The sequence below is a fragment of the Pelodiscus sinensis genome, chromosome 2 (assembly GCF_052426305.1).
Source record: "Pelodiscus sinensis isolate ZL-2025 chromosome 2, ASM5242630v1, whole genome shotgun sequence".
NCBI classification, from domain to species: domain Eukaryota; kingdom Metazoa; phylum Chordata; order Testudines; family Trionychidae; genus Pelodiscus; species Pelodiscus sinensis.
This window is the reverse complement of record NC_143053.1, coordinates 137,236,674-137,259,879: the sequence shown is the minus strand read 5'-3', so window position 1 is coordinate 137,259,879 and position 23,206 is coordinate 137,236,674. Positions and strand designations below refer to the sequence as shown.

Genomic DNA, 23,206 nt, shown 5'->3' with positions numbered 1-23,206 from the left:
TGCACCTGGCACGGCTCGAGCCACCCACCCGATGCCCCCCAGCCCTCCCCCTCTTCCCGGGACCAGGCTGGCGGATCCCGGGAGCTTGCCCGGGACCGCAAGAGGCAGGCACCCGCCTGGGCTAGTGCAGACATCGTGGACCTCGTCCACGATCTCCGCACTAGGCACAGGAAAGTGGCCGGCTAGGGCAGGAGAGCTGCCAGCCTGGCCACCCAGGTGTGCAAGAGAATCAAGGGGGTCCACTGAGACCCCCGAACCTGAGCCCTGAGCTTACAATGGCCGTCCTGGGTCAGACCAAAGGTCCATCTAGCCCAGTAGCCTGTCTGCCGACAGCAGCCAACCCTAGGGACCCTGGAGAGGATGGACCGAAGACAGTGACCAAGCCATTTGTCTCATGCCATCCCTCTCCAGCCTTCCATAAACCTTGGCCAGGGACACCACTCCTACCCCCTGGCTAATAGCACTCCATGGACCCAACCTCCATGACTTGATCTCACTTCTCTTTAAACTCTGTTCCAGTTGTAGCCTTCACAGCCTCCTGCAGCAAGGAGTTCCACAGGTTGACTCTTTGCTTTGTGAAGAAGAACTTTCTGTTACTACTTTGAAGCCTGCTACTCATTCCTTTCCTTTGGTGTCCTCTAGTCCTTCTTTATGGGAACTAATGAAGAAGTTTTCTGTATGCACCCTCTCCATCCAACTCCTGCTTTTAGAGACCTCTATCCTGTCCCCCCTCCATCTCCTCTTTTCTAAGCTGAAAAGTCCCAGTCTCTTTAGCCTCTCTTCATATGGGACCTGTTCCCAACCCCTGATCATTTTAGTTGCCTTCCCCTGTCCCAGCCTCTCTCTTCCCCTCTCCCACCTCCTTTTCCCCAGTCTCCCCCAGTTTTGTTCAATAAAGACAGATTCCATTTTGGAAGACACATTATCTTTATTTTGTACATCAAGAAGAGGGGCTAGGGAGGGGTAAGTGGAAGGAGGTGAGGGAGGAATAGGGTACGAGCCCCCGATGGGGAGGACTGGGCTGGCTCTGCGGGCTTCTGGGGGTGGAAGCTCTCCTGCAGCCCCCCAATTACCCCCTCTCCCGAGATGGCAGCCTGCGGCAAGTGCAGCCGGTCTGATGGCCGAGTGCTGTGATGTGCCCAGTGTGGGTACTCCGGGCACTCCAAGCCAGGACTGCTTTGCAAGCAGGGCACCCCTGAGAACTGTCTGTCCAGGGTGGGGGTCGGGACCCTTTAAGCACAGCCCTCCGCTAGCCTGAGACAGCATCTCCACGCTCTAAGTCCTCCTCTGATGCCCTGCCGGCACTGCTTCCGGCCAGCCTTAAGCCCAGTTCAGGGTCCACTTAATGTGGACATGCTAGTTCGAATTAGCAAAACGCTAATTCAAACTAGTTTTTTAGTCTGGATCCGTTAGTTTGAATTAGCTTAGTTTGAATTAACTAATTCGAACTAAGTTAGTTCGAATTAACATTGTAGTGTAGACATACCCTAATATAGTTACTTGACTAGTCACTTACATCCCTAAGCCATATGTTCCCTTTTGTAGAAAAAAAGGTCAAGAAATGGGGCAGAAGTACAAGGCAAAAAATGTATCTCAGTACGCTCACATTTAGCTTGATGGATCAGCATACAAAACTGTGGGTTTTGTTGTTTGCTTAAACACTACTGCCTCAACTGTAGAGTAAATAAATTTGAACTTTGACACAATACAATCCTAGATTGCAGCTGCATCTTCCTGTGCCTGTTTTAATTCTGCTACATATTAAGATTTCATTCACAGAATTATCTTTGTTTGGTCTTGAATTGATGAATATGTGCCTATGAAAAGGAAGCAGAATTTCAGTTTTGATACCTACAGGCACATAGAATATGGTCTGTGAAAATGTGTAGAGAAGAAATCTGGGCTCTAAGGATACGTTTACATTGCATTCCTCCGAGAGAGAGGAATGCAAATTTAGACAAATGAAATTGCAAATGAAGCGTGGATTTCCCATGCTTCATTTGCATAATGGTGGCCAGCCGCTTTTCCGAAATAGCGTATTTTGAGAAAAAACGGGGTTATTTTGAAAAGAAACTCTTCCTACGAAATAACCCCATTTTTTCCTCGAAATACGCTATTTCAGAAAAGCACTGGCCGCCATTATGCAAATGGAGCGCAGTAAATTCAAATCTGTGCTTCATTTGCAATTTTGTTTGTCTGCATTTGCATTCCTCTCTCGAAAGAGGAATGCAATGTAGACATACCCTAAAAGACTCCAGTCTTCCTTGAAGCAACACAATATCAATGAAAAAAGGAAAGATTTCCTGCCGCAGGCATTGTTCTCTTTGTGTAGATACTCCTCAGAGCATTCTGTGCCAAATATTAAAATTTCTGGTCACAATATTTTACAATGTTGCCAAATGCTGCACATTTTATTTGTCAAATAAATGTGGAGGCTCCAGCATGGCATTGCACTGTGCAGCTCTCCCTGGGATATAAACTCAATGGTGAGACTGCACCCAGTACTGAAACAGTGCAAGGCAGGATCCAAGTATGGAGGAGCTTAGTATGTATGTGGGGGGAAGTGGAGGGAAATTCAGGTGTAGTTTGAGAGGGTTCTGTATGGAGCAGACTGGATGCTGGCAGAACAGTGGGGGATCTCGATGCAGAGGTGTTTGTTTGGAGGTTTTGGGTGCAATGGTACTGAACTCTGCAGGGGGTCCAGGTGAAGGTAACACATGCTCAGTGGGGGCTTCAGGGGGAGGGGGAGGTATAGAACTCAGCAGGAGGGTCTGTTTATGGTGGGCTCAGTGGGGTGGGGATCCAGGTGCAGTGGGATGGACCTCGGTAGGGAGGCTGGCTTTTCAGGGTGATGCAGGTACAGTTGGAGTGGAGCTTATTGGGGGAAGAGGTCTGTGGGTGGGGACTGAGGCCTGTCAGGAGAGTCTGGATACAAGGGGGTCTGGATGAATGGGGATTGAGTAGATGGGGGAGCAGCTCCCTGTACCAAGATCCCTCCCCCCTCCATTTGAGAAGCCATGGGTGAAGGAAAGAAAGGGGGGGGGGGGAAGTCTGCAAAGCTTCCTTTAACCGGGGGAGAAAGCTGCAGGTGGGTTTGACCCTGACTTGGATATTCCATGGGGTAGAGGAAGTCCCATCTTCCCCAGCCTAGCTGGGGCTACCAGTGAGCCTGGTTTACAGTAGGAGCCACCAGCTGGCTCTTCCCCATCTCTCCTCCTGTCTCACAGTGATTTATCTCTCTGCTTGCTGCCCGGGGCATCTAAAACTAACTGCTGGGGAGGGTTACATAACCACTTTTGTGGCTTCCCTTTGCTCCCCTGTAAGATGGTCATTTTTCTGAAGGGAATCTGTACATGCACAGAAGCACAGAAATCCCCCAGAAAGATATAATGCACAACATTCTGTAACTATGTAGCTAATACCTGCACATGATAACATTTATTTTACATAAACCTGGGAAATTCTAGTAACACCTTTATGCCCTGCTCCAATAAAAAACAACAACCACCCAACACCTCACTAACCTTCCTCACATTAACACTAAGATTTCAAAGTGAAGCAAGCTAAAGTTAGGAAATGCCTCAATAAAGGCTACCTGCTTTTTCTTCATTCTGCCCATTTGAGACAGAATGTTTATTATATACCCATTCTTCTTTCATAGGGGAGAGAAGTTCACTGAAGAAGTCTGGGATAGAGGCAGGAATAGATCCAATCCAGTGTTTTAACGACAAGCCTTCCTGCTGACTCCTGCCTCATTCATTACACAAATATACTCCAGGTGCCAGTCTAATTCATTATGGGTGAGAGGTTTCAAATGGGCCTACGGGGTCCCCAGGTCCTCAGTCTGGGTTCTGTTCCTTCTTCTGCCTCAGACTTTCGTGAACCGAGATCATATTTGACCAGATTTGACCATAGTTTCGGCCAGATTTTTAGAGGCCCTAAGTACACACTGCTCTGTTGGGCTTCCATGAGCCAACACTTCTGAAAATCAAGTAATCAATCTCCAGGTATTCCAGATGTAAAAGTAGTTTCAGAAGTATTATGAGAAAAAATCCAGTAATGGCTGTTAGGCAATCAGATGAGTGCTACTGAAAAACCAATACACGATTAAAAAAATATTATTTAAGGAAAGCTTTGGAAAGTGTGAGGTGCATGAAATGTGAGGCCATATGCTGAATGATGTGAATAAAAATGAATATTAAACAGCTCCCTCGTTCACCGATAATTTTCTCTCCTCCTCAGCAACTGAGGCAGGGGTCCCGTGCTACACTTTGCAACCCAATTCTTTTAATAACTGAGTTATGTCTGCATATACATATAATTCTACACAAAAGAGATATTGTACATTAATGCTAGTTTCTTTCATTGGCATTTAACAGTATTACCTAAATGGCATGCTCTATTAACATCCAGATACTACAAGAATTTAAATTATGTAATAAAGGGTTTTACATTTTTCTGAATCCCTTCTGAGAGTTTTATTCAACACTCATTGCACACCTTAAACTTCCATGCACGTAATGGGATAAGCAGGAAATGCAGGATTGGGCCTTACAATAATTTTAAAAAGCCTGATATCTTGTTCTAAAAAAAAAAAAAAAGTCAGTTTTGCAGATATGTAATGGCTCATTAGCAGGAGACAATGAACTGAGGGAGAATGTGTTTTTCCTGTAAGCATTAGGATCAACCTGTAAGTAATGGCTATTGGCTTTGCAACTAGGGTTACCAGATGGTTTCAACAAAAATACCGGATACACTTGACATTACATCACAATCTACATTACATCTTATTTAGAAAATACCAGACATTTATATTTTCTCATTTATATTTTCTCAATTTTTTTCCCCAAACAGAAAGCTCAAATACTGGACTGTCCGGTTCAAAACCAGACACCTGGCAACCCTATTTGCAACAACCTGTGGCCATGTCACCTGATGCTGGAATCCATTTTGGATTCTGTACTTTTCCACAGACAGAAGGAGGAGGATAAGGTTTTGGGAGAAAAAGGATTCATGCTTTAGGCAAATCCTATTTAAGGGTGGGAAGTGAAATAATTTAGGTAATCAGTTCTGACTGCTGGAAACAACTAAGGTTGAATTGGGGGAAGGAACTGGGCCCAGCCTAGAAAGATGTCTGGCCAGTGAAGAACATTATGAGAACCAGATTTTGGGTGAGATCTTATATGTAACTAGTTTAGTTAGTGTATTAAACTTAGCTTGCATGCTCATTTTGCTCAGTTACATACTTGTTCTGTTTGCTGCTTCTTATGACCATTTTAATCTTATCTTTTTATGCTTAATAAAATCATTCTTATTTAATAATAAACCCAGTGCAAGTAATTACTACCTGGAGGAGCAAGAAGTCTGTGAAAATATCTCTTTACATTGAGAAAGAGGGCAAATTTCATGAGCTCACACTGTATAGATCTCTATACAGTGTAAGATGGGTTTTTCTAGAGTTCATCTCCCAGAGGGGCTGTGTACATGAATGCTTGGAAAAGGTCTCTTGCTGCATTGCTTTCAGTCTGTTTCTGCAGCCTTGGGGGTGTGGCCCTGTCCATAAATCTCAGTAGGATCAGGCTGGAGAGCTGAATTCAGTAAGACAGGATTGCAGGATGCCCAGGCTCTTTATAGGGAAAGCAGACTCAGTGATGTCTCAACAAATGAAATAACAGTCCCAAAGGGGTAGGTGACCTATCACCATTCAGTATTACATAACAGATTAATCAATTATATTGACAATTTTTTGTCCGGTATGCTATAGTTTTATGATTCATATCTGTATATCAACAGAGTGTGACTATGTGAGAGAGCGAGAAAGAGAAAAAGAGAGGGAGGGAGAGAGAGAGAGAGAGAGAGAGAGAAATAAATATTTGGTGCTGGTTTGCTTTACTTAAAAAAATGTAAATGTCCCATTATATGCTTGAAGAAGATGCCTTTAAGTCCTTTTTGAGATTCAAACAAAATTTTAGCAAGAGAAAAGCACTTAGATAAATTTGATTGTTTTCAGAAAATGTATTTAAATAATAAATTTAAAAGCTTGATGAAAACATTATTTTCTTCCTCCTATCACAAGAGATAAAAATATTAAGCCCACAAAATATGTAGTCTGAATACTAAGATTTTTCTTCCTGGTATTTTTGTGGGAAGAAAAGAGAGGGGGTTGTCTTACTTAGCTGCATCAATGCCTTCTGCACTTTGTATCAGTCAATTTTTCAAGTCACAAATACAGTATAAATTTTTTACCATTCCCAATAAAATTTAAAGATTTAGCACTGAAGTAAAACACTTTATCCATAAAAGACAACTCTACAAATTAGTTCCACCTACCTGTGCTAGTGCGATATGTGCCTGTATGTGCTGGTTGTAGAGGGTCCCCCTGACTCTGGCTGAGACTCCTCATAGGGGGCTTCTGATACACTCTGTCTTCGTAAATCGGATCTATATGGTGCTCTGGAGACTGCAGTGCCCTTAATTCAGAGCCAAGGTGGCTGTGCTGGCTGCTGTAAGATGCCCGAGACCCAGCTGTGAACAGATTCATAAAGAAAATTTAAAGAGAGAAAATCTCACATAAAGCAGGATCTAATCTGATGAAAAGCGTATTTGAAGACAACTCTTGTTTTAACAAAAACAAAACAAAGAATTTTTTAAATGCAAAGAAAATCAACATGAAATGGCACCAGTGACTCAAGTTAATCGTCTTATCGGCATGGCCCAACTGTCTGCTTTTGCTTCAAACCCTGATTTCCTCAAAAGGCGGAAGATATTTCAGAGATACATAACTACTGTGCAAGGCCAATAAAATATTTTTTTCATACAGAGACTAACAAACATAGCTAGCTGCCTTATCCAGAGGAACCCTATCGAAGGTTTCAACTGCCAAATCAGAAATTGGAGGAGGAAAGCCAGCACTAGCCCATGTACTACATCCACGTGGTAAATTTACAAATGAAATAAGTTAAATCTGATGAATAAATGTGTTGTTCACAACATCAAAGCAGACCTTCTGACTGATTTATTTGAAGTATGATGGAGCAGTTATACCTCATCAGCACTTTTGTCTTAGACTGTGTAGAAACCAGACGGTTAGGACTTTTCAAAGCTTAAATCCTCAAGGGAATTAATATATTAAGCATATCTTCAGAAAAAATATTTTAAAAAGGCATAGTTACTATAAAATCTCTTTTTAAAAGACGAATCTACATCTTTACAGGGCAAAGGAAATGATTCCTATCTTCTTATTCTAATAATAAAAAATAATATTTTACTATCAGGTTATTAACAGATAGACTTGTACATTTCCAGGTTTGGCAACTAGCTTAAACATTTGTTTCATTTTTTTACATAAGTATCTTAGTTATGTTTTTCTGCTTTATGATCTATTTGTAAGGATAAGACTGGGGAAAGCCACACAAAGGTCTCAAATGTGATGGCAGAAGTACATAGTATTCTCATTTTACTAAATATTATAATGCAAGGCACAGAACAAACAGTGGCTAGGTCTGAGGTGAAAGCACATTCTCAGAGTTGGGAAGCTGTTGAAGGTTTTGAGATAGTACAGAACAGTTTTTTTAAGAGGAGGGAAAGAATTAGTCCAGTTTCCATCTTTACAGGTAAATAATTGATTCTGCTTATAGCTTGCTCGTGTATGCCCACATCCCCTCCCATCCCACCATAATCTATACAAGTACATGATTTAAGAGCACCACTGTATTACACAATGCCCTTTGAAGAGGAGAGAGAAGAAAAAAGAAAAAGAAGAAAGATTATCAATAAATCCAGTATGTGATTTGGAATTATCACAGCCATTAACAAAAACTCATGTTACTCTCTGCTGTTCTAGATACCTTGCCATGTTCTAGATACCTTGGTCATGATTATCGCAGATATAAAAAAACAGCAGTGCATTGTGGGCCAAATTTTCAAGTCTTTGAACCTGATTCTCAAATGGGCATAATGTCTCCAGAAAGGCTCACTATTTTGCTGGATTGGATACGAAAATAGTAACCTGCTTTTGTATGAACAGCTTTCCTTTTCATTTAATTCCATTTTTGTGTAAAAAATGTGAAAAACTGAGAAGCCACTTAAAAACTTTCCCACTACAAGTCTTTTGGTACGAAAGAATGTGATCTATGAATGAAATAAATTAACTATAGAAGAATTTTAAATGGTGTCCTTTACTTAATAACTACTGGCTTTCTTTGGCTAATTGCCAGATGAATCCTGCTGTTGAGAGTGATGTGATGGATTCATCTTCAAGTCCTGCTCCCACTGAAATCACTGGGAACTTTTCCATTGACTTGAGTGGCAGCATATCTTAATCCTTTTAATACATATTTATATGATTATGCTACTAATTTCAACTCCTCTTTTGTATAACACTAAAGGTTTTCTTTTGAGAACTCATGTCCTGATTCTATAATCACTTACATACTTGTTTAAATTTTAAAAACCACATATTCCCCATTATTATTATTTTCATTATAGCAGTACTACAGGTCCATTGTGTTACCTCTTTACTTTTGTCTTTTTTGTCTAACAACAATTTTTTGAAGAAAATTTTCATAGGTGTTCCGCATAAAAAAAATTATTGTTTGGTGTTCTGTGGTCTCAAAAAGTTTAAGAAACACTGTCTTAACAAAACATAGAAAATACTATGTTTTAGAGGACATGGTAATAACTTGAACGGAATTCATACTTTCACATCAGTTACTTTTATTTCTCTTCATAGACTGTGAGAATATAAATAAATATAAACAGTTACATTTCATTATCTTTCCTGACAGATCTGCAGCTTTTCTATTGGGCTGTGTCCAGACTCAGGGGTTTTTTTCGGGAAAAGTAGCCTTTTTCCAAAAAAACTTCACCTGCGTCTAGACTGCAGCCGCGTTCTTTCAAAATTAAATCGAAAGAACGCGGCTTTTCTTTCGACGGCGGTAAACCTCATTTCACGAGGAAGAATGCCTTCTTTCGAAAGTGCTTCTTTCGAAAGAAGGCGTTCTTGAATGTAAATAGGGCTTCTTCGAAAGAGAGCATCCAGACTCACTGGGTGCTTTCTTTCGAAAAAGCGGCTTGCTCTTTCGAAAGTTCCGCGTGCAGTCTAGACGCTCTCTTTCGAAAGACGCTTTCGAAAGAGCCTCTTTCGAAAGAGGCCTGCAGTCTAGACATAGCCTTGATGAGCTATTTCATGAAACTACAGAATAATCTGCAGGTTGAACCTCTCCAGCATGACACGCTGGGGACCTGACCAGTGCCAAAGCAGAGATTTTGTCGAACCATGAGAGGTCAGTATTGTAGTGAACAGATCTCTTTTATTTCTATTTTGCCAAGACAAATGAATGGAACAATGTACCAATGTGCCCTTTTCCAATTTCTGCAACAATTCCACATTTTTTGGAATCAATACTGTATTGACACATACTTGCACTTAGCAGCATTACCAACACTTACACTGATTGCTGGTATCTTAGGGTGCGTCTACAACACTGCACCATAACTCTAAATAAGATACGCAATTTGAGTTACGCAAATTGCCTATCTTATTTTGATGCTATTTCGAAAAAACTTATTTCATCATTTGACATTGTCTACACAGCGCCAAACTGAGAAATAATGTGCTTTTCTGAAACATCCCTTACTCATTGTAGAATGAAGTTTACAGGGATGTCAGAATAGAGAGCCCAAAATAACGGGCTTGCTGTGAAGACACAGGATAGTTATTTTGGGATACTCTGGTATCCTGAAACAGTATTGCAGTGTAGACGTGCCCTTAAAAGACACATTTAGGAGTAAATTAGAGCTAAATAACAACACAGGACACTGAGAGCCAGGACTGGTGGCTGTAAACAAACATTGCCAATCTGTGGAAAACTTGGCCCAGTCACAGTATGTGGATATCTGGGTATCTAAAAAGCCACACCATGGATGTTGCTGGACCAGAGAACTGGACTAGCGAGTTTTAACCAGTATTGTATATTTGGGAGAGTTTGTCTCTTTGTGAGTCTGTCTGTCTATTCAACTTCTCCTAAACAGTGAGAACTAGGACCACCAAATTTCGTATTCAGCTTCCTTTAATCATAACACAAAGCAAGATACGGGTTTGCCCACCATCTACCATCTCCCTGATGCATACAGGGGTGCATAAAATAATACAGTAAAAAGAATTGCCTAGAAGGTGAAAGGGACTGGCTGGAGGTGCACCTACCCTCCTGTCCAGGTCTGCTCCAAACCTTCCCCCCTCCAGGTGCCTTTAGGGAGGGTGGGAAGAATGCAGCTCTCCCCCATTCATACAGGACCATTGCTGCTGTTCCCCTTCATCAGGGAGCAAGGGAAAAGTGCCCAACTTGCTCGCTTCTTCAATCTGGAAGGGAAGTGCAGGAGGTAAATGAACCTGGCCCTGGCCCACTGAGAGGCACGCACTCCACCCACAATTGTGCCTGCTGGAGCTACAGCAGCCATGGAGAGGCACCTCTCGTTTAGCCCCAAACTACTGCAGTTAGAGGAGGCTGGGGTAATCCTCTCTCCCAGGGGCAGCCTGCATACTGACCCCTGCCCCAATGCACAACATCAAAAAATGTGTTCTTGCAACTGATATAACCCTTTAACATGTGCAACATGAAACATTATTCAGTCCTATATGGGTTGAAGTGTGATTTTGCCACTTTCACTCCAAATAATCAAGTGCCAATATTTTAACAGGAAATCATGTAAATTAGCTGCACAGACTGACTCATGATCTTTTCACAAAATACTTTTTTGCTGTGAGACAAAAAAAGCAGATCATTCATTTCAGCAATTTAAAAGCTTTGCAAAAGGACATTTTTAGAGAAAAAGGGAAAATATGCTAATATTTCTATAATTGTTGGCCTATTATCATTGTCATTATCCAGCTCCTATTTTCACGTTTTGTTTTGTTTCTTAATTTAAAATTCCTCTCTTTTCTCCGCAAGCATTGCAATTCTGACCCAGATTTAAGTTGTCAAACAAATTCTAAGGATGGGAAAAACACAGTTTTATTGCATATTTTACTTTAAATTTGCCACACACAAAAATCAGATGCTATTGGAACAGGAAAAACAGACTCTAATTTCTGAAGCTTGCGTTCTACTCATTAAGAATTTTAAATGCATAAATTTTAGAGAAGCTGAGAGATACTGCAGGTGGCTCAGCATCTCTGAAAATCAGCTCCCAGATTTTGATATTGTATTTCTGGAGACATTTAGGACCAAAATACTCCCCTCAGAACATGGACACATAAAAAACTTGAGATTTCTTTATCACTAAGTTTCTATTACCTGCACCAATCTAGTGGGGTGGATTTCAGGTTGTGCAGAACCTCTTAAATCAAAGTGCTCAATGACCTAGAAGCAAATCCCATAGATTCATTCACACAGGGGGACATCCCCCTCCACAGTGCTCCCCTCTTCCTCAAAGCACAGCAGCATTTATTAAACATATTTCTGGATTGCAAGAGGTTGTTGTCAATCAATGGTACAGAGTTAACACTTCCAATCAGAGTCAGAAACAAAAAGGGAAAATGTGCAACTGGCAAAGAACAAGGAGGCCACCTACAATACCACAGGATGCGTGAACGAGACTGCCAACAACGGACACAGTCAGGGAAGTAGCCCAATTCCTCCCTTGACAGAGTGTATCTTTGCACAGAAGATCTACCCAAATACAAGGGACAATTCCCACCCATGTCCATATCCACTCTGCTGTGACTGACTGGCTGCGTCTAGACTGGCATGATTTTCTGGAAATGCTTTTAACGGAAAAGTTTTCCATTAAGAGCATTTTCGGAAAAGAGCGTCTAGATTGGCATGGACACTTTTCCGCAAAAAAGCCCCGATCGCCATTTTCGCAATCGGGGCTTTTTTGCGGAAAACAAATCTGAGCTGTCTATACTGGCCCATTTGCGCAAAAGTTTTGTGCAAAAGGACTTTTGCCTGAACGGGATTTCCACAAGAAGCACTGATTTCTTACAGTAGGAAGTCAGTGCTTTTGCGGAAATTCAAGCGGCCAGAGTAGACAGCTGGCAAGTTTTTCCGGAAAAGCGGCTGATTTTCCGGAAAAAGTGGCCAGTCTAGGTACAGCCACTATGTTTAACCTCCTATGGATGGCTTGCCCCAAAACATTTATTCACTACTACTTTAAAACTTGCACACCTTAATCAGGAAAATCTTCTTTATGTAGTCTTTGTATGTTATGAACTTTTGTAGTCTTTCTTTGAACTGTGTAACATGAATTTGATTTCAAATATTTGGAAATCAAATGGAATATAGTGCTAATTCCACAAAATAGACAGAGGGCTGCATTCTACAACAGCAAAAGCTTCATGGTGATCTTTAAATCTAGTTCAGTGTTTCTCAACCTTTTTAGATACAAGGAACCAGCTTGTTGCCTTCTTAAACACTGTCAGAAAAATCTCAGAGACAAGCACCAGTGCATGCTAGGGATATGAACAACTAGTAGACTATCCGATAAGCAAATGCTTATCGGATAGTCGACATACTAGTCAACTAGTTGCTTCTCCTCTCCCACCCCCCGCTGCCTCTATCAGAAAGAGGCAGCAAGGGTGGGAGAGAGGAAGGGGTGCTTCAAAGCGTCAGTGCTGTGTGGACCTGGGGCCAGACCCTAGGTTCCACACTGTGCTGCTGCTTTGAAATGCCACATACAGACCTGGGCCAGCTGAGGCGTCCCTGGCTGGCCCCAGGCTGCATGTGGCTTTTCAAAGGAGCAGCACCGCATGGAGCCCGGGGTCAGCTGGAGACTCCCCTACTGACCCTGGGCTCCATGCAGCGCTGCCACTTTGAAACGCCACATGGAGCCTGGAGCCAGCAGGGGACTGCTTGAGACCCCCGCTATCCCCATGCTCCCCACAGTGCTTTTGCCGTTGAATGTAGCAACAGCCCTGGGGCTGTTGCTACACTTGAAAGGCAGAGGCACCCTTATTGACTAATCCAGTTTTTCCCAAATGGTGCTCCACAGAACCCTAGGGTTCTGTGAAGTGGAACTTGGGGTTCTGAGAAAACAGTCTGCTCCCCCGCACGCTACAGAACCCACAGGCAGCTCCCATTGGGGTTTTGCCAGTGAGGATAGGATTCTGGGGTGATCGTTCCACCACCTACTGTGGCTGCCCACCCCCGCGTATGGCAAGACCCCTCCTCACCCTGCAGGACTGCCCTATCCTGGTGCCTTGCAGCCATCTTCTCATGTGCAAGCAGCAGTGTTTACAGTGGCAGCTGCTGCTGCTGCTGCTGAAAGAGGGAGGGGGAGGAGTGGCCAGAGCCGAGGATCCACTCTCGGACCTTGACGTGTTTGTACCTGCTGCCTGCACGGAACCTGGCTCGGGCTCTGCTGCCCCTTCCCACCCTCGGGGTGCGCTTCGGCTCGCTGCCCTCCATATGCTGCTGCTCTCTCTCCCCTGTACCCCTACCCATCATGTTGGGGAAGTGTCAGAGTTTGATCTGGCGGGGAAGGTCGTAGTTTCTACACCCTCCCTCCCCCCACCCTGCCAGCAGGAATTATGGCCTGGTGCTGCAGCTGCGCCGGGTTCCCCGCTGCATGGGCCGGGGGGAGGAGACTGAGCTCCCTCCCTCCTCCTCCCCACCCCTCCATGAACAAGAGCATGCTGCCCGAAGGGGTTCCCTGCTGCAGCAGGGTGCCAAGCCAGGTAAGCAATCCCCCTCATGCCCAGACCTCGCACCCATATCCCCCTCACTCCCCTCCCCCCTGCCAAGAGCCTGCATTCCCAGCTTGCTCTGACACCATGCCCCACGTCCCCTCTTGTACCTCCCCTTCTGGCCAGACACCCTGCGCGAAAACCCTCCTGTACCCTCCCACCTGGCCAGACAACTCTGCCCCAAGCTTTCTCCTGTACTCTTTTTCCTGGCCAGAACATTGCAGATCATCTTTGTGATTTATACACAAACATCATGAAGTATTTTCTGACCATAAATGACAACAATAACTGGATTTGAAATCCATTAAGTATAACAGGAAAGCCAGTCAGTTTTTCTATGCAAGATTATAAAAACCTAATCAAAATCACTTCAGATGGCCAATTAATACAAACATTGAAAGAAGTTTCTCTGATTACATTTTGGGGAGGCTTATGTCAGGAATATTCAGCTTTATCAAGATGTACAATTCGTCAGTTGTTAACCTTCACTAGCATATACTTGTGTGAAACTGGGTTCTAGAATTATGCAGCAACAAAAACAAAATAACTGGTAAACCTCATTGTAGGAGGAATAAGAGCTATTTCAGAAGAAGGGTTTTCTTTCGAAGTAACCGCATCTAGACAATGTTTCTTTTTTCGAAATAGCGCTATTTAGAAATAGCGCCATAACGCAAATATGCAAATGAAGCATGGAAAATTCAAATCCGTGTTTCATTTGCAATTTTGCTCAGCTGCATTTGCATCCCTCTCTCGAAAGAGGGTGCAAGTGTAGACATACCTTGGGAGTGGATATCCAACCAGTCATGCACTCACCTTAGAGCAGTTCCAGCCATTTGTATTTCTCTAGTTTATTGACAAGGTTATGTGAAAGTGAACCACATGCTTTACTGAAGTCTAGATATACCACCCTAATCACTTTCCCCTTATCCACAAGACTTGTTATCCTATCAAAGAAAGCTATCAGATTGGTTTGACATGATTTATTCTTTTAAAATCCATTTGTTCTTTGAATTCCATCCATCCATCTGTGACTATTATTTATCACCTTATTATCTTCCAGATGTTTGCAGATAAATTCCTTAATCATTTGCTCCATTATTTTTTTTGGCATATAAATTAAACTGACTGGTCTGTATTTTCCTGGTTTGTCCTTATTTCCCTTTTTATGGATGGTCACTATGGGTAAATCTACACAGCAGCGTTATTTCAGAATGGTGTCCATTATTCCAAAATAACTATGTGAGCATCTACACAGCTAGCCCATTATTTCAAAATAATTTTGACATAACAGGCAGTTTATTTTGGCATTTGTAAACCTCATTCCACGAGGAATAATGCCTCTTTTGAAATAGCTATTTCAGGAATAGCAGAGTGTGGATGCTCTACTGCTGCTATTTCAAAACAGCTATTCCCCAAGGCCATTCAAATTAATTACTGCCTAGTGCTTCCTGGGGCTCTAAATCAAGGTAGCAAGTCCACATTAAGGGAGCCTGCCTCAGACTAAGTTCCAGGCTTCCCTGTAATGTAGACGCACTATTTTGAAATAAGTTATTTCAAAGTATTCCAAAGTAATCATGCAGTGTAGACATAGCCGATATGTGCCCTTTTCCAGTCTTCTGGAATCTCTCTCGACTTCCATGAGTTTTCAAAGATGATAGCTAATGGCTCTATCAGCTTCTTGAGTATTCTAGGATGCATTTCATCTGACTCTGGCGATCTGAAGACATCTAACTTTTCTAAGTAATTTTTAATTTGTTCTTTTCCTATTTTAACTTTTGATTCTACCCTATTAGCACTAGCATTCATTATATTTGGCATCCAGTCACCTCCAACCTTCTTGGTGAAAACTGAAACAAAGACATCATTCAGCACCTCTGCCATTACCACGTCTTCTGTTAGGCTATGTCTAGACTGCAGGCTTCTTTCGAAAGAGGCTCTTTCAAAAGCATCTTTCGAAAGAGCCTCTTTCAAAAGAGAGCGTCTAGACTGCATGGAGAAATTTCGAAAAAGCTGCTTTCTTTTTCGAAAGAAAGCATCCAGTGAGTCTGGATGCTCTCTTTCGAAGAAGCCCTATTTACATTGAAGAACGCCTTCTTTCGAAAGAGGAACTTTCGAAAGAAGGCGTTCTTCCTCGTAAATTGAGGTTTACCGCCATCGAAAGAAAAGCCGCATTCTTTCGAATTAATTTCGAAAGAACGTGGCTTGAGTCTGGACGCAGGGGAAGTTTTTTCGAAAAATGGCTACTATTTTCGAAAAAACCACTGAGTCTGGACACAGCCTTCTTGTTTCTCCCTCTTCATTAAGTAATAGGCCTACCCTGTCCTTGGTCTTCCTCTTGCTTCTAATATATTTGCAGAATGTTTTCTTGTTACCCAATATTTCTCTAGCTAGACTGGCTTGTTTTGTGTCTTCCTCTTTTTAAATTTGCCCCTCTATACTTGTGTTATTTGCTTATATTCATCCTTTGTCCTTTGATCTAGTTTCCACTTTTTGTGACTCCTTTTTGATTTTTAGATTATTCTAGATCTACTGGTTAAGCCGAGGTGGTCTCTTGCCACACTTCCTATTTTTCCTGTGCAGTGCAATAGTTTGCTCTTGTGCCCTTAGTAATGTCTTTTTGAAAAACTACCAACTGTCTTCAATTGTTTTTCCTCTTAGGTTGACATGCATGGCTGCAGCGGCCATGGAGAGGAGTTTCTCACCTGGCCCAAGCTGCTGAAGTGAGAGAGGGCTGGGGCTATCCTCTCTCCCCAGGTCAGCCTGCACACTGAACTCCTCATCCCCAGCTCTCAACCCCAGAACAATTATATAAATGAAGAAAAACAAACTTATTTGAGTTAAGGACCCAAGCAATGCTGTTTCAATCTTCTAGAAAATAAAACTGCCATGTTTTCTCGTTTGGAATGTAATATGCCCTTCAGTGGAGGGTAATACATCACACTGACAATTTTGACCCAAATGGTATGCCACAGATGAAAATTCATTAACATGCATATTTATTCTCTGAGAGACATGTCATGAAATGCTATATTACCTTATAAAAAAGTGTACAATATATGTTATGTTAGTTAATATGTGCCTTTTGCTTGTAATACTCAGGAACAAGACATGCAGGAAGTCTCTTACAGCGACTGACACAGTGAAACCTCAGTTTATAGAGAAAATTCCGAACTATTTCAATGCACTGCATTTTGGAAACTACAATTCCAATTACAATATCTCAATATATACTGTTAAATTAATCTGTGGAGAAAGAGAAATTGGGATGATCTATTTCTTCACAAAAACTTTTCACAATAGTCCTGATCAGACATGTACTATGTATGCCAGCTCGACTTTTTAAACTCTAGAATTTTTAACAAATGATCTTTTATTTATCCCATATAGCTTGCCTCAGCTATTAAACTGGTCTCATTATACATGATAAAGAAATGACAATGAATAGTAGTCTAGAACCAGAAAAAAGCACATAAAAATATCACCACAAACATGAGCATGGAAGAGGATGAAATATAAACCATATTTGGTAGCAACACTAATACAGGAATCTCACCCAAATCATGATCTGGGAATCCACAACTTTTATCTGAAGAAGTGGGTAGTGCCCACAAAAGCTCAAGATATCATCTAAATTTTTTGTTAGTCTATAAGGTGCTGCAGAACTATTTGCTGTATACGTTTTTTCATCAACAAAAAGAGATGACATATATATGAGGTATTATAATGGTGATATAATCCAAGGACATATCCCAAGTCAGTCAAGATCCCCATTGACTTAGTTGGAGTTTTGGCTGAATAAGGGCTCAGTCAGGATAACACTATTTGATTCTGAGTGCACAGAGATACCACACAGCTACATTTTTGAGATGTGTCAAAGAACAGAATAATGTTCTTAATGTGCTAGCACCCTGGGGACCAGGAGACCAAGAAGAAAAGAAAGCACAGTGCACCCACGCATTCAAAATGAATACAAGTTTTAAACCTTATTTACATGACAGATGGTTAAATGAACCAGTAAGACACAGCAGGCCATATGGCTGAACTAGCTAATGCATGCATTGGGTGTGTCACCTAATGCCTCTAGCATACCCAAGACATGTATTAAACAGAACACGCAATATGGTCTGGAGTTCCTTCTTCTTAATTGGATATATTTTCCCCCAAATAGTATTTCTTAGCAATTTAAATAAGTTTAAAAAATACTTGTAAACCACATATATTGGTTCTCATTTTTTAACAAATAGTACATTTGATACTTAATATTTCCACTTTATTTATTTAAAGTTTTCAGATGCTTTGCATTTTTTTGAGCAGTCCTTTCTGGGGACTGTTTCTCTAACTGCTTGTACAAACTCTGACCAGACTGATCATATGCAGGGATGGTGACAGACTTTGATGGGCCTTGGCTAGGTGAGTGGGAGCCCCTGTCTCTTCCCCTCCCATGAAATGCATGGAACTTCAGGTGGAAGGGCAGAGTTCGGGGTAGACACCCCCCTCCAGAGTGAACTGTGTGGCACTTTGGTGGCAGTTTAAGGCTAGGTCTAGACAGCAGCGTTTCTGCGGGAAAAGCTACACAAAATGTGCTCAACATTTTGCATAGCCTTTTCTGCCTTTTTTTTTTCCGGAAGAGGCTTTTCCGCCATTTGGCCCCATCTAGATAGGGCCAAATGGTGGAAAAGCCTCCTCTTTCGGTGGAGCCCTTATGCCTCATGAATCGAAATATACAGGGCTCCCTGAAAGAGCACATTTGCTCTTTCACAAAAAAAAGTGCAAGAGCAAACACGTTCCTTGGATGCGGTGGGGTTTTTGCGGGATACCTCTGGTATCCCACAAAAACACTGTTGTCTAGATGTAGCCTCAAGGTCCTGGGGTTCCATCCTCTGCTGCTTCCATGGTAGCGCATTAAATTGCTGGGTTCTAGGGTAACTGCCCTCTCTCCCACCCCGTCTGTGGCCTTGATATCATGCAGTATTTTTTAAAATATCGTTAGGTTTCATATTCATCTAATTTCTGAAGATTTTCTGCATCTTGCATCTCCCTGCTCAGTTCCGGCTCATGCTGCGTTATTAGACCCTAATAAAGCAAACACACACTATAATGTACAAGTTCTTGGGTTTGGAAGAGGGGCTCTTGGCAGCCTTACTTCCTGCCCAGTTTCTCTTAGTACCCAGGTAAAGCCTATTTACTCATGCCTTGTGTGTGGTTTGCACTCAGATGACCTGACACGCCCCAGCCACCACCCAGGTGGCTGGTTTGTGTGTGTTATAGGCCCTTTACTGACAAGCAAACAGCCAGACTGATTTCTATCAACCAGATGAAAAATGCATTCAGTTTGTTTCATTCTGAAGCACTGTCAAAAGAACAGAAGATTTTTGTTGAAATGTATAAGCAGGCAATGTCTCAAGATCATATGATAGACATAAATTCATAAAATTTTAATAAATACACACAGAAATGCCTCGCATAGTTGATTTAATACAGATTATCTCCTGTACAGAAAACATGAAGCTCCTTCAAACATCTTGCATGCTAAATTTCTTTGGTCTGAAAATCAGGTTGGAAATTTCACATTAGGTTTTCTTGTGAAATTTTCAGTGTGCTTTGCTTTTAGCTGCACTAGCGATACTGCAAAAGCTAAAAAGTGAAAACGTGTATGAGGATTTAATACAAATTCTATCACTACACTTTTTAAACCTAAAACAATGGCTTTGTTCATTGAGGTGTTAGGTTATAGGACAAATTGTTTTCACCCAAATGTATCCTTGTTTTTAACACAGATTAGCATAAATAAATAAAAAAAACTCCTAGATGTGTTTTCTTCAGTTTTTATATTCACTTTTATAATCCCTCCATGTTTTTCAGAGCTGGAAATCACAATTGTACCTTTTTAATTCTGTACCCTTACAAATGCAGCAGCTTTCATGAAAAGAGTAAGTACATTTATATTTTTGAAAGCGTTTTCTTTTCCAGGTACCGTATTTTCCGGTGTATAAAGCGACTGGGCATATAAGATGACCCCCTAATTTTCTAGTTAAAAGATAGGTTTTCGTCTTATACTCGCCTATAAGACTACCCCCCCTTAAGAGGCCAACCGGCAGTGCCCCAGCGCCCCCCCACCTCCGCTCCCGGTGCCCCTGGTCTGCTGGAGACGGTCCCCAGCAGACCAGGGGCACCGGGAGCAAAGCCGAAGCGGCGGCGGGGTGCCGCGCTTCTGAGGCTTTGCTCTGGCAAAGCCTTACAGGCGCGGGACCCCGCCGCGGCTGCGGCTGCGGCTGCGGCTGCGGCTGCGCTCCCGGTGCCCCTGGTCTGTTGGAGACGGTCCCCAGCAGACCAGAGGCACCGGGAGCAAAGCTGCAGCAGCGGCGGGGTCCCGCGCCTCTGAGGCTTTGACAGAGCAAAGCCTCAGAAGCGCGGCACCCCGCCGCCGCTTCGGCTTTGCTCCCAGTGCCTCTGGTCTGCAGGGGACCGTCTCCAGCAGACCAGGGACACTGGAAGCAAAGCCTCTGAGGACGCCAGCAGCGGGGCAGCCCAGGTGCGCCTGGGCTGCCCCGCTGCCGGAGCCCCTCCGCGGCTTTGCTCCACGTCTTCCTGGTCTGCAGACCAGGGAGACGCGGAGCAGCTTTTCTCGCCCCGGAGTACTCGCCCCCGAGAAAAGCCCCGGCGCATAAGACGACCCCCGATTTTTGGGGGATGTTTTTTAGCATAAAAAGTCGTCTTATACACTGGAAAATACGGTACTGTCCTCATTCCACTCCAAAGCATTCACCTACTTAAAACATTTCATCACAAATATATGTCTAGAGGAAAAGGAGAAATATCCCTGGGAGCTAAAATGAGATAAGACGCAGAGATAGCCAGCTACAGCCAGCAGATTAAAGTCAAACAGGTTTGGAGAGATAGTTCCTGATTCATTTCTGAGACAGAGAGCTAAATTGGGGATGGAGGGAATAAAACACAAACCCGCACTAAAAAACCATCATCACCCAATAATAGCAATCAGTCTTAATTCAGACAGAAAATAAAAGATAATATCATGAAATATAGCTTTTTATTAGGTTGACAGATCACTTTTCTCCATCATGCTTTTTGAAAAAACAAAATAAAACAAAACCCTAAATTTTAAGTTATTTTTTTAAAATGAAGTATCACGCATAACAGAAACACACAGCAATATTTTCTAATAGAAATCAACATTTCTTACTTTCCTTTCACTAGTTGCTCTAGTTCAACGTTGAGTCCTCCAAAGACAGCATGGTATTGCTAGACAATGATGCCAGGCAACAGCATGTATACTGCCTGGGTGATTAACCACTGCTCCATGACAGTTTCTGACTTCAAAATAAAATCATGTTACGTTCCCAAAGCAGAACTTTATTTTTCAGCTTAATGTCTGGGTTTTTATCTGCACAATAATAATAACAGATTCAACTCACTTTTGAAGAACAAAAGCTTATTTTGCAATACAGGCAGTCCCCGACTTACGCGGATCCGACTTACGTCGGATCCGCAGTTACGAACGCGGCTTTTCTCGCCCCGGAGGACATGGACTGCGGGACCTCGCGGTCCCGCCGCCCGTGTACTCCGGGGTGAGAAAAGCTGCTCCACGTCTCCCTGGTCTGCAGACCAGGAAGACGCGGAGCAAAGCCGCGGAGGGGCTCAGGCAGCCGGGCAGCCCAGGCGCAGACCAGGGAGACGGGGAGCCGCGGAGCACGCCCGCAGGGGGACAGCTCAAGCGCGCCCGGGCTGTCCCGCTGCGGGCGTGCTCCAAGGCTTTGCTCCCCGTCTCCCTGGTCTGATCAGCAGATCAGGGAGATGGGGAGCAAAGCCTCGGAGCACGCCAGCAGTGGGACAGAGCGGCGCGCCTGGACTGCCCCACTGCCTGTGTGCTCTGCGGCTTTGCTCCGTGTCTCCCAGGTCAGCAGACCAGGGAGACCAAGCAAAGCCGTGGAGGAGTTGGGCGTCCCCACCCCCGTCTCCCTGGTCTGCTGGGGGGGGTGGTGCAGCTAGTGCCCCCCCCCAGCAGACCAGGATTTTCTTGCCTACCCCTGGGGTAGAGCAGCTAGGGGCTGCCGGGTTGGTACCGCAGCGCTGCTCCGGACCAACCCAGCAGCACCCCAGCTGCTCTGCCCCAGGAGTCCTGATTCAGCCGCTGCTGGTCAGTTTCAGCAGCGGCTGAATCAGGACGCCTGGGGCAGAGCAGCTGGGGTGCTGCTGGGTTGGTCCAGTAGCGCCGAGGAGCCGCACTACTGGAGCAACCCAGCAGCACCCCAGCTGCTCTGCCCCAGGCGTCCCCAAGTCAGCCGCTGCTGAAACTGACCAGCGGCTGACTACAGAGTTGCTCTGCCCCAGGCTTCCTGGAATCAGCCGCTGATCAGTTTCAGCAGCAGCTGACTTGGGGATGCCTGGGGTTCTTAAGTTGAATCTGTATGTAAGTCAGAACTGGCGACCAGATTCAGCCGCGGTTGAAACTGATGAGTTTCAACAGCGGCTGACGCCAGTTCTGACTTACATACAGATTCAACTTAAGAACAAAACTACAGTCCCTATCTTGTACGTAACCCGGGGACTGCCTGTATTAGCTCTTTTTCTTGCTTAGATTAACATTATTGCAATGCATTCAGTTTAGCAAGAAGAGAAACAGAAAGATAATGTTAGCACATGCGGTAGAAAATACCTCAAAAATAGACACACAGTGAAGAAAGACAAATTATGTCATGTAGATCCTAAACTTAACATTTCTTCTGCAAGAAATGCAGCTCAGAAAAGGAAGAGAAGTGTGTAGTTAGTGGAGTATCTCAGAGCCTGTTCTTCCTCTCCATAGGATAAACCTGTACAGAGTACAAGAAACTGCTCAATATTCTAGTTCTGCCCCCCAAAACAATAATGTTTAAGCATCCAATCCCACAGATCTCTGTAGACTTTGAGAGAGCCTCCAGATAGGGCTGAGAGACATACAATTTTCAACTGGAGCATCTAGTCAAAAAGGTACCATGGGGGCACTATTGACTGAGCAGTTAAAACTGTGGTCAGTAGCACAGTGGATCCAAGGTAGGCTCTAAGCCTGCCCTGATTCTATGCAGCTCCTGAAAGTGACTAGTGTTCCTCCATGACAAAAAAAAAAAAAAAAAAAAAAAAGCCGCTGCCTCTTTAAACAAAACTCTGGGTGGTTTTTTGGCCATATCAGGCTCCTGTCGGCCAGCGTCATCTTGTTGGTGCCATTTTGCTTTACCCGACAGTGAGCACAGGGAACCGAGGGCCAAGGGGGCGGTTTTTAGGGGCAGAGGGGCAATTTCGGGGGAGGCTTCACGAGCCACAATATAAGGGGGGAGGAGCCACATGCGGCTCGCCAGCCACAGGCTGGCCAGCCCTGACTTAGGAAGTTACTTGTCAAAACACACTTATACTAAAAGGCAGAGAGTATTGAAGAATGGTGCATTGCAAAGTGAATTATTTAAGTTACTAAACAGTTGATCCACTCAGTCATATCCACATCTTAATCCACATCATTTTCTCCCAATAAAC

The 23,206-nt window shown here is 43.4% G+C and overlaps 1 protein-coding gene and 1 long non-coding RNA gene across 6 annotated transcripts in view; one reads left to right on the top strand and one right to left on the bottom strand.

The window, feature by feature from the left end:
• LOC112545295 (uncharacterized) overlaps positions 1-21,038 on the top strand; it is a 55,316-nt gene extending 34,278 nt beyond the window's left edge. The window contains exons 4-5 of one of the 2 annotated variants that reach the window (XR_003088765.3): positions 19,547-19,614; positions 20,900-21,038. This is a non-coding gene — a long non-coding RNA (uncharacterized LOC112545295). Of the gene's footprint in view, positions 1-3,661; positions 3,787-19,546; positions 19,615-20,899 lie in introns of those variants that run through there. The other variant, XR_012901791.2, reaches the window with a different exon arrangement.
• The window catches only part of CTNND2 (catenin delta 2), a 1,059,017-nt gene that overhangs the window by 416,163 nt on the left and 619,648 nt on the right, over positions 1-23,206 (bottom strand). For all 4 annotated transcript variants that reach the window (XM_006120137.5, XM_006120139.5, XM_075921467.2 and 1 more), the window contains one exon: positions 6,331-6,525. In XM_006120137.5, coding sequence (XP_006120199.1) covers positions 6,331-6,525 — 195 coding nt within the window. The remainder of the gene's footprint in view (positions 1-6,330; positions 6,526-23,206) is intronic.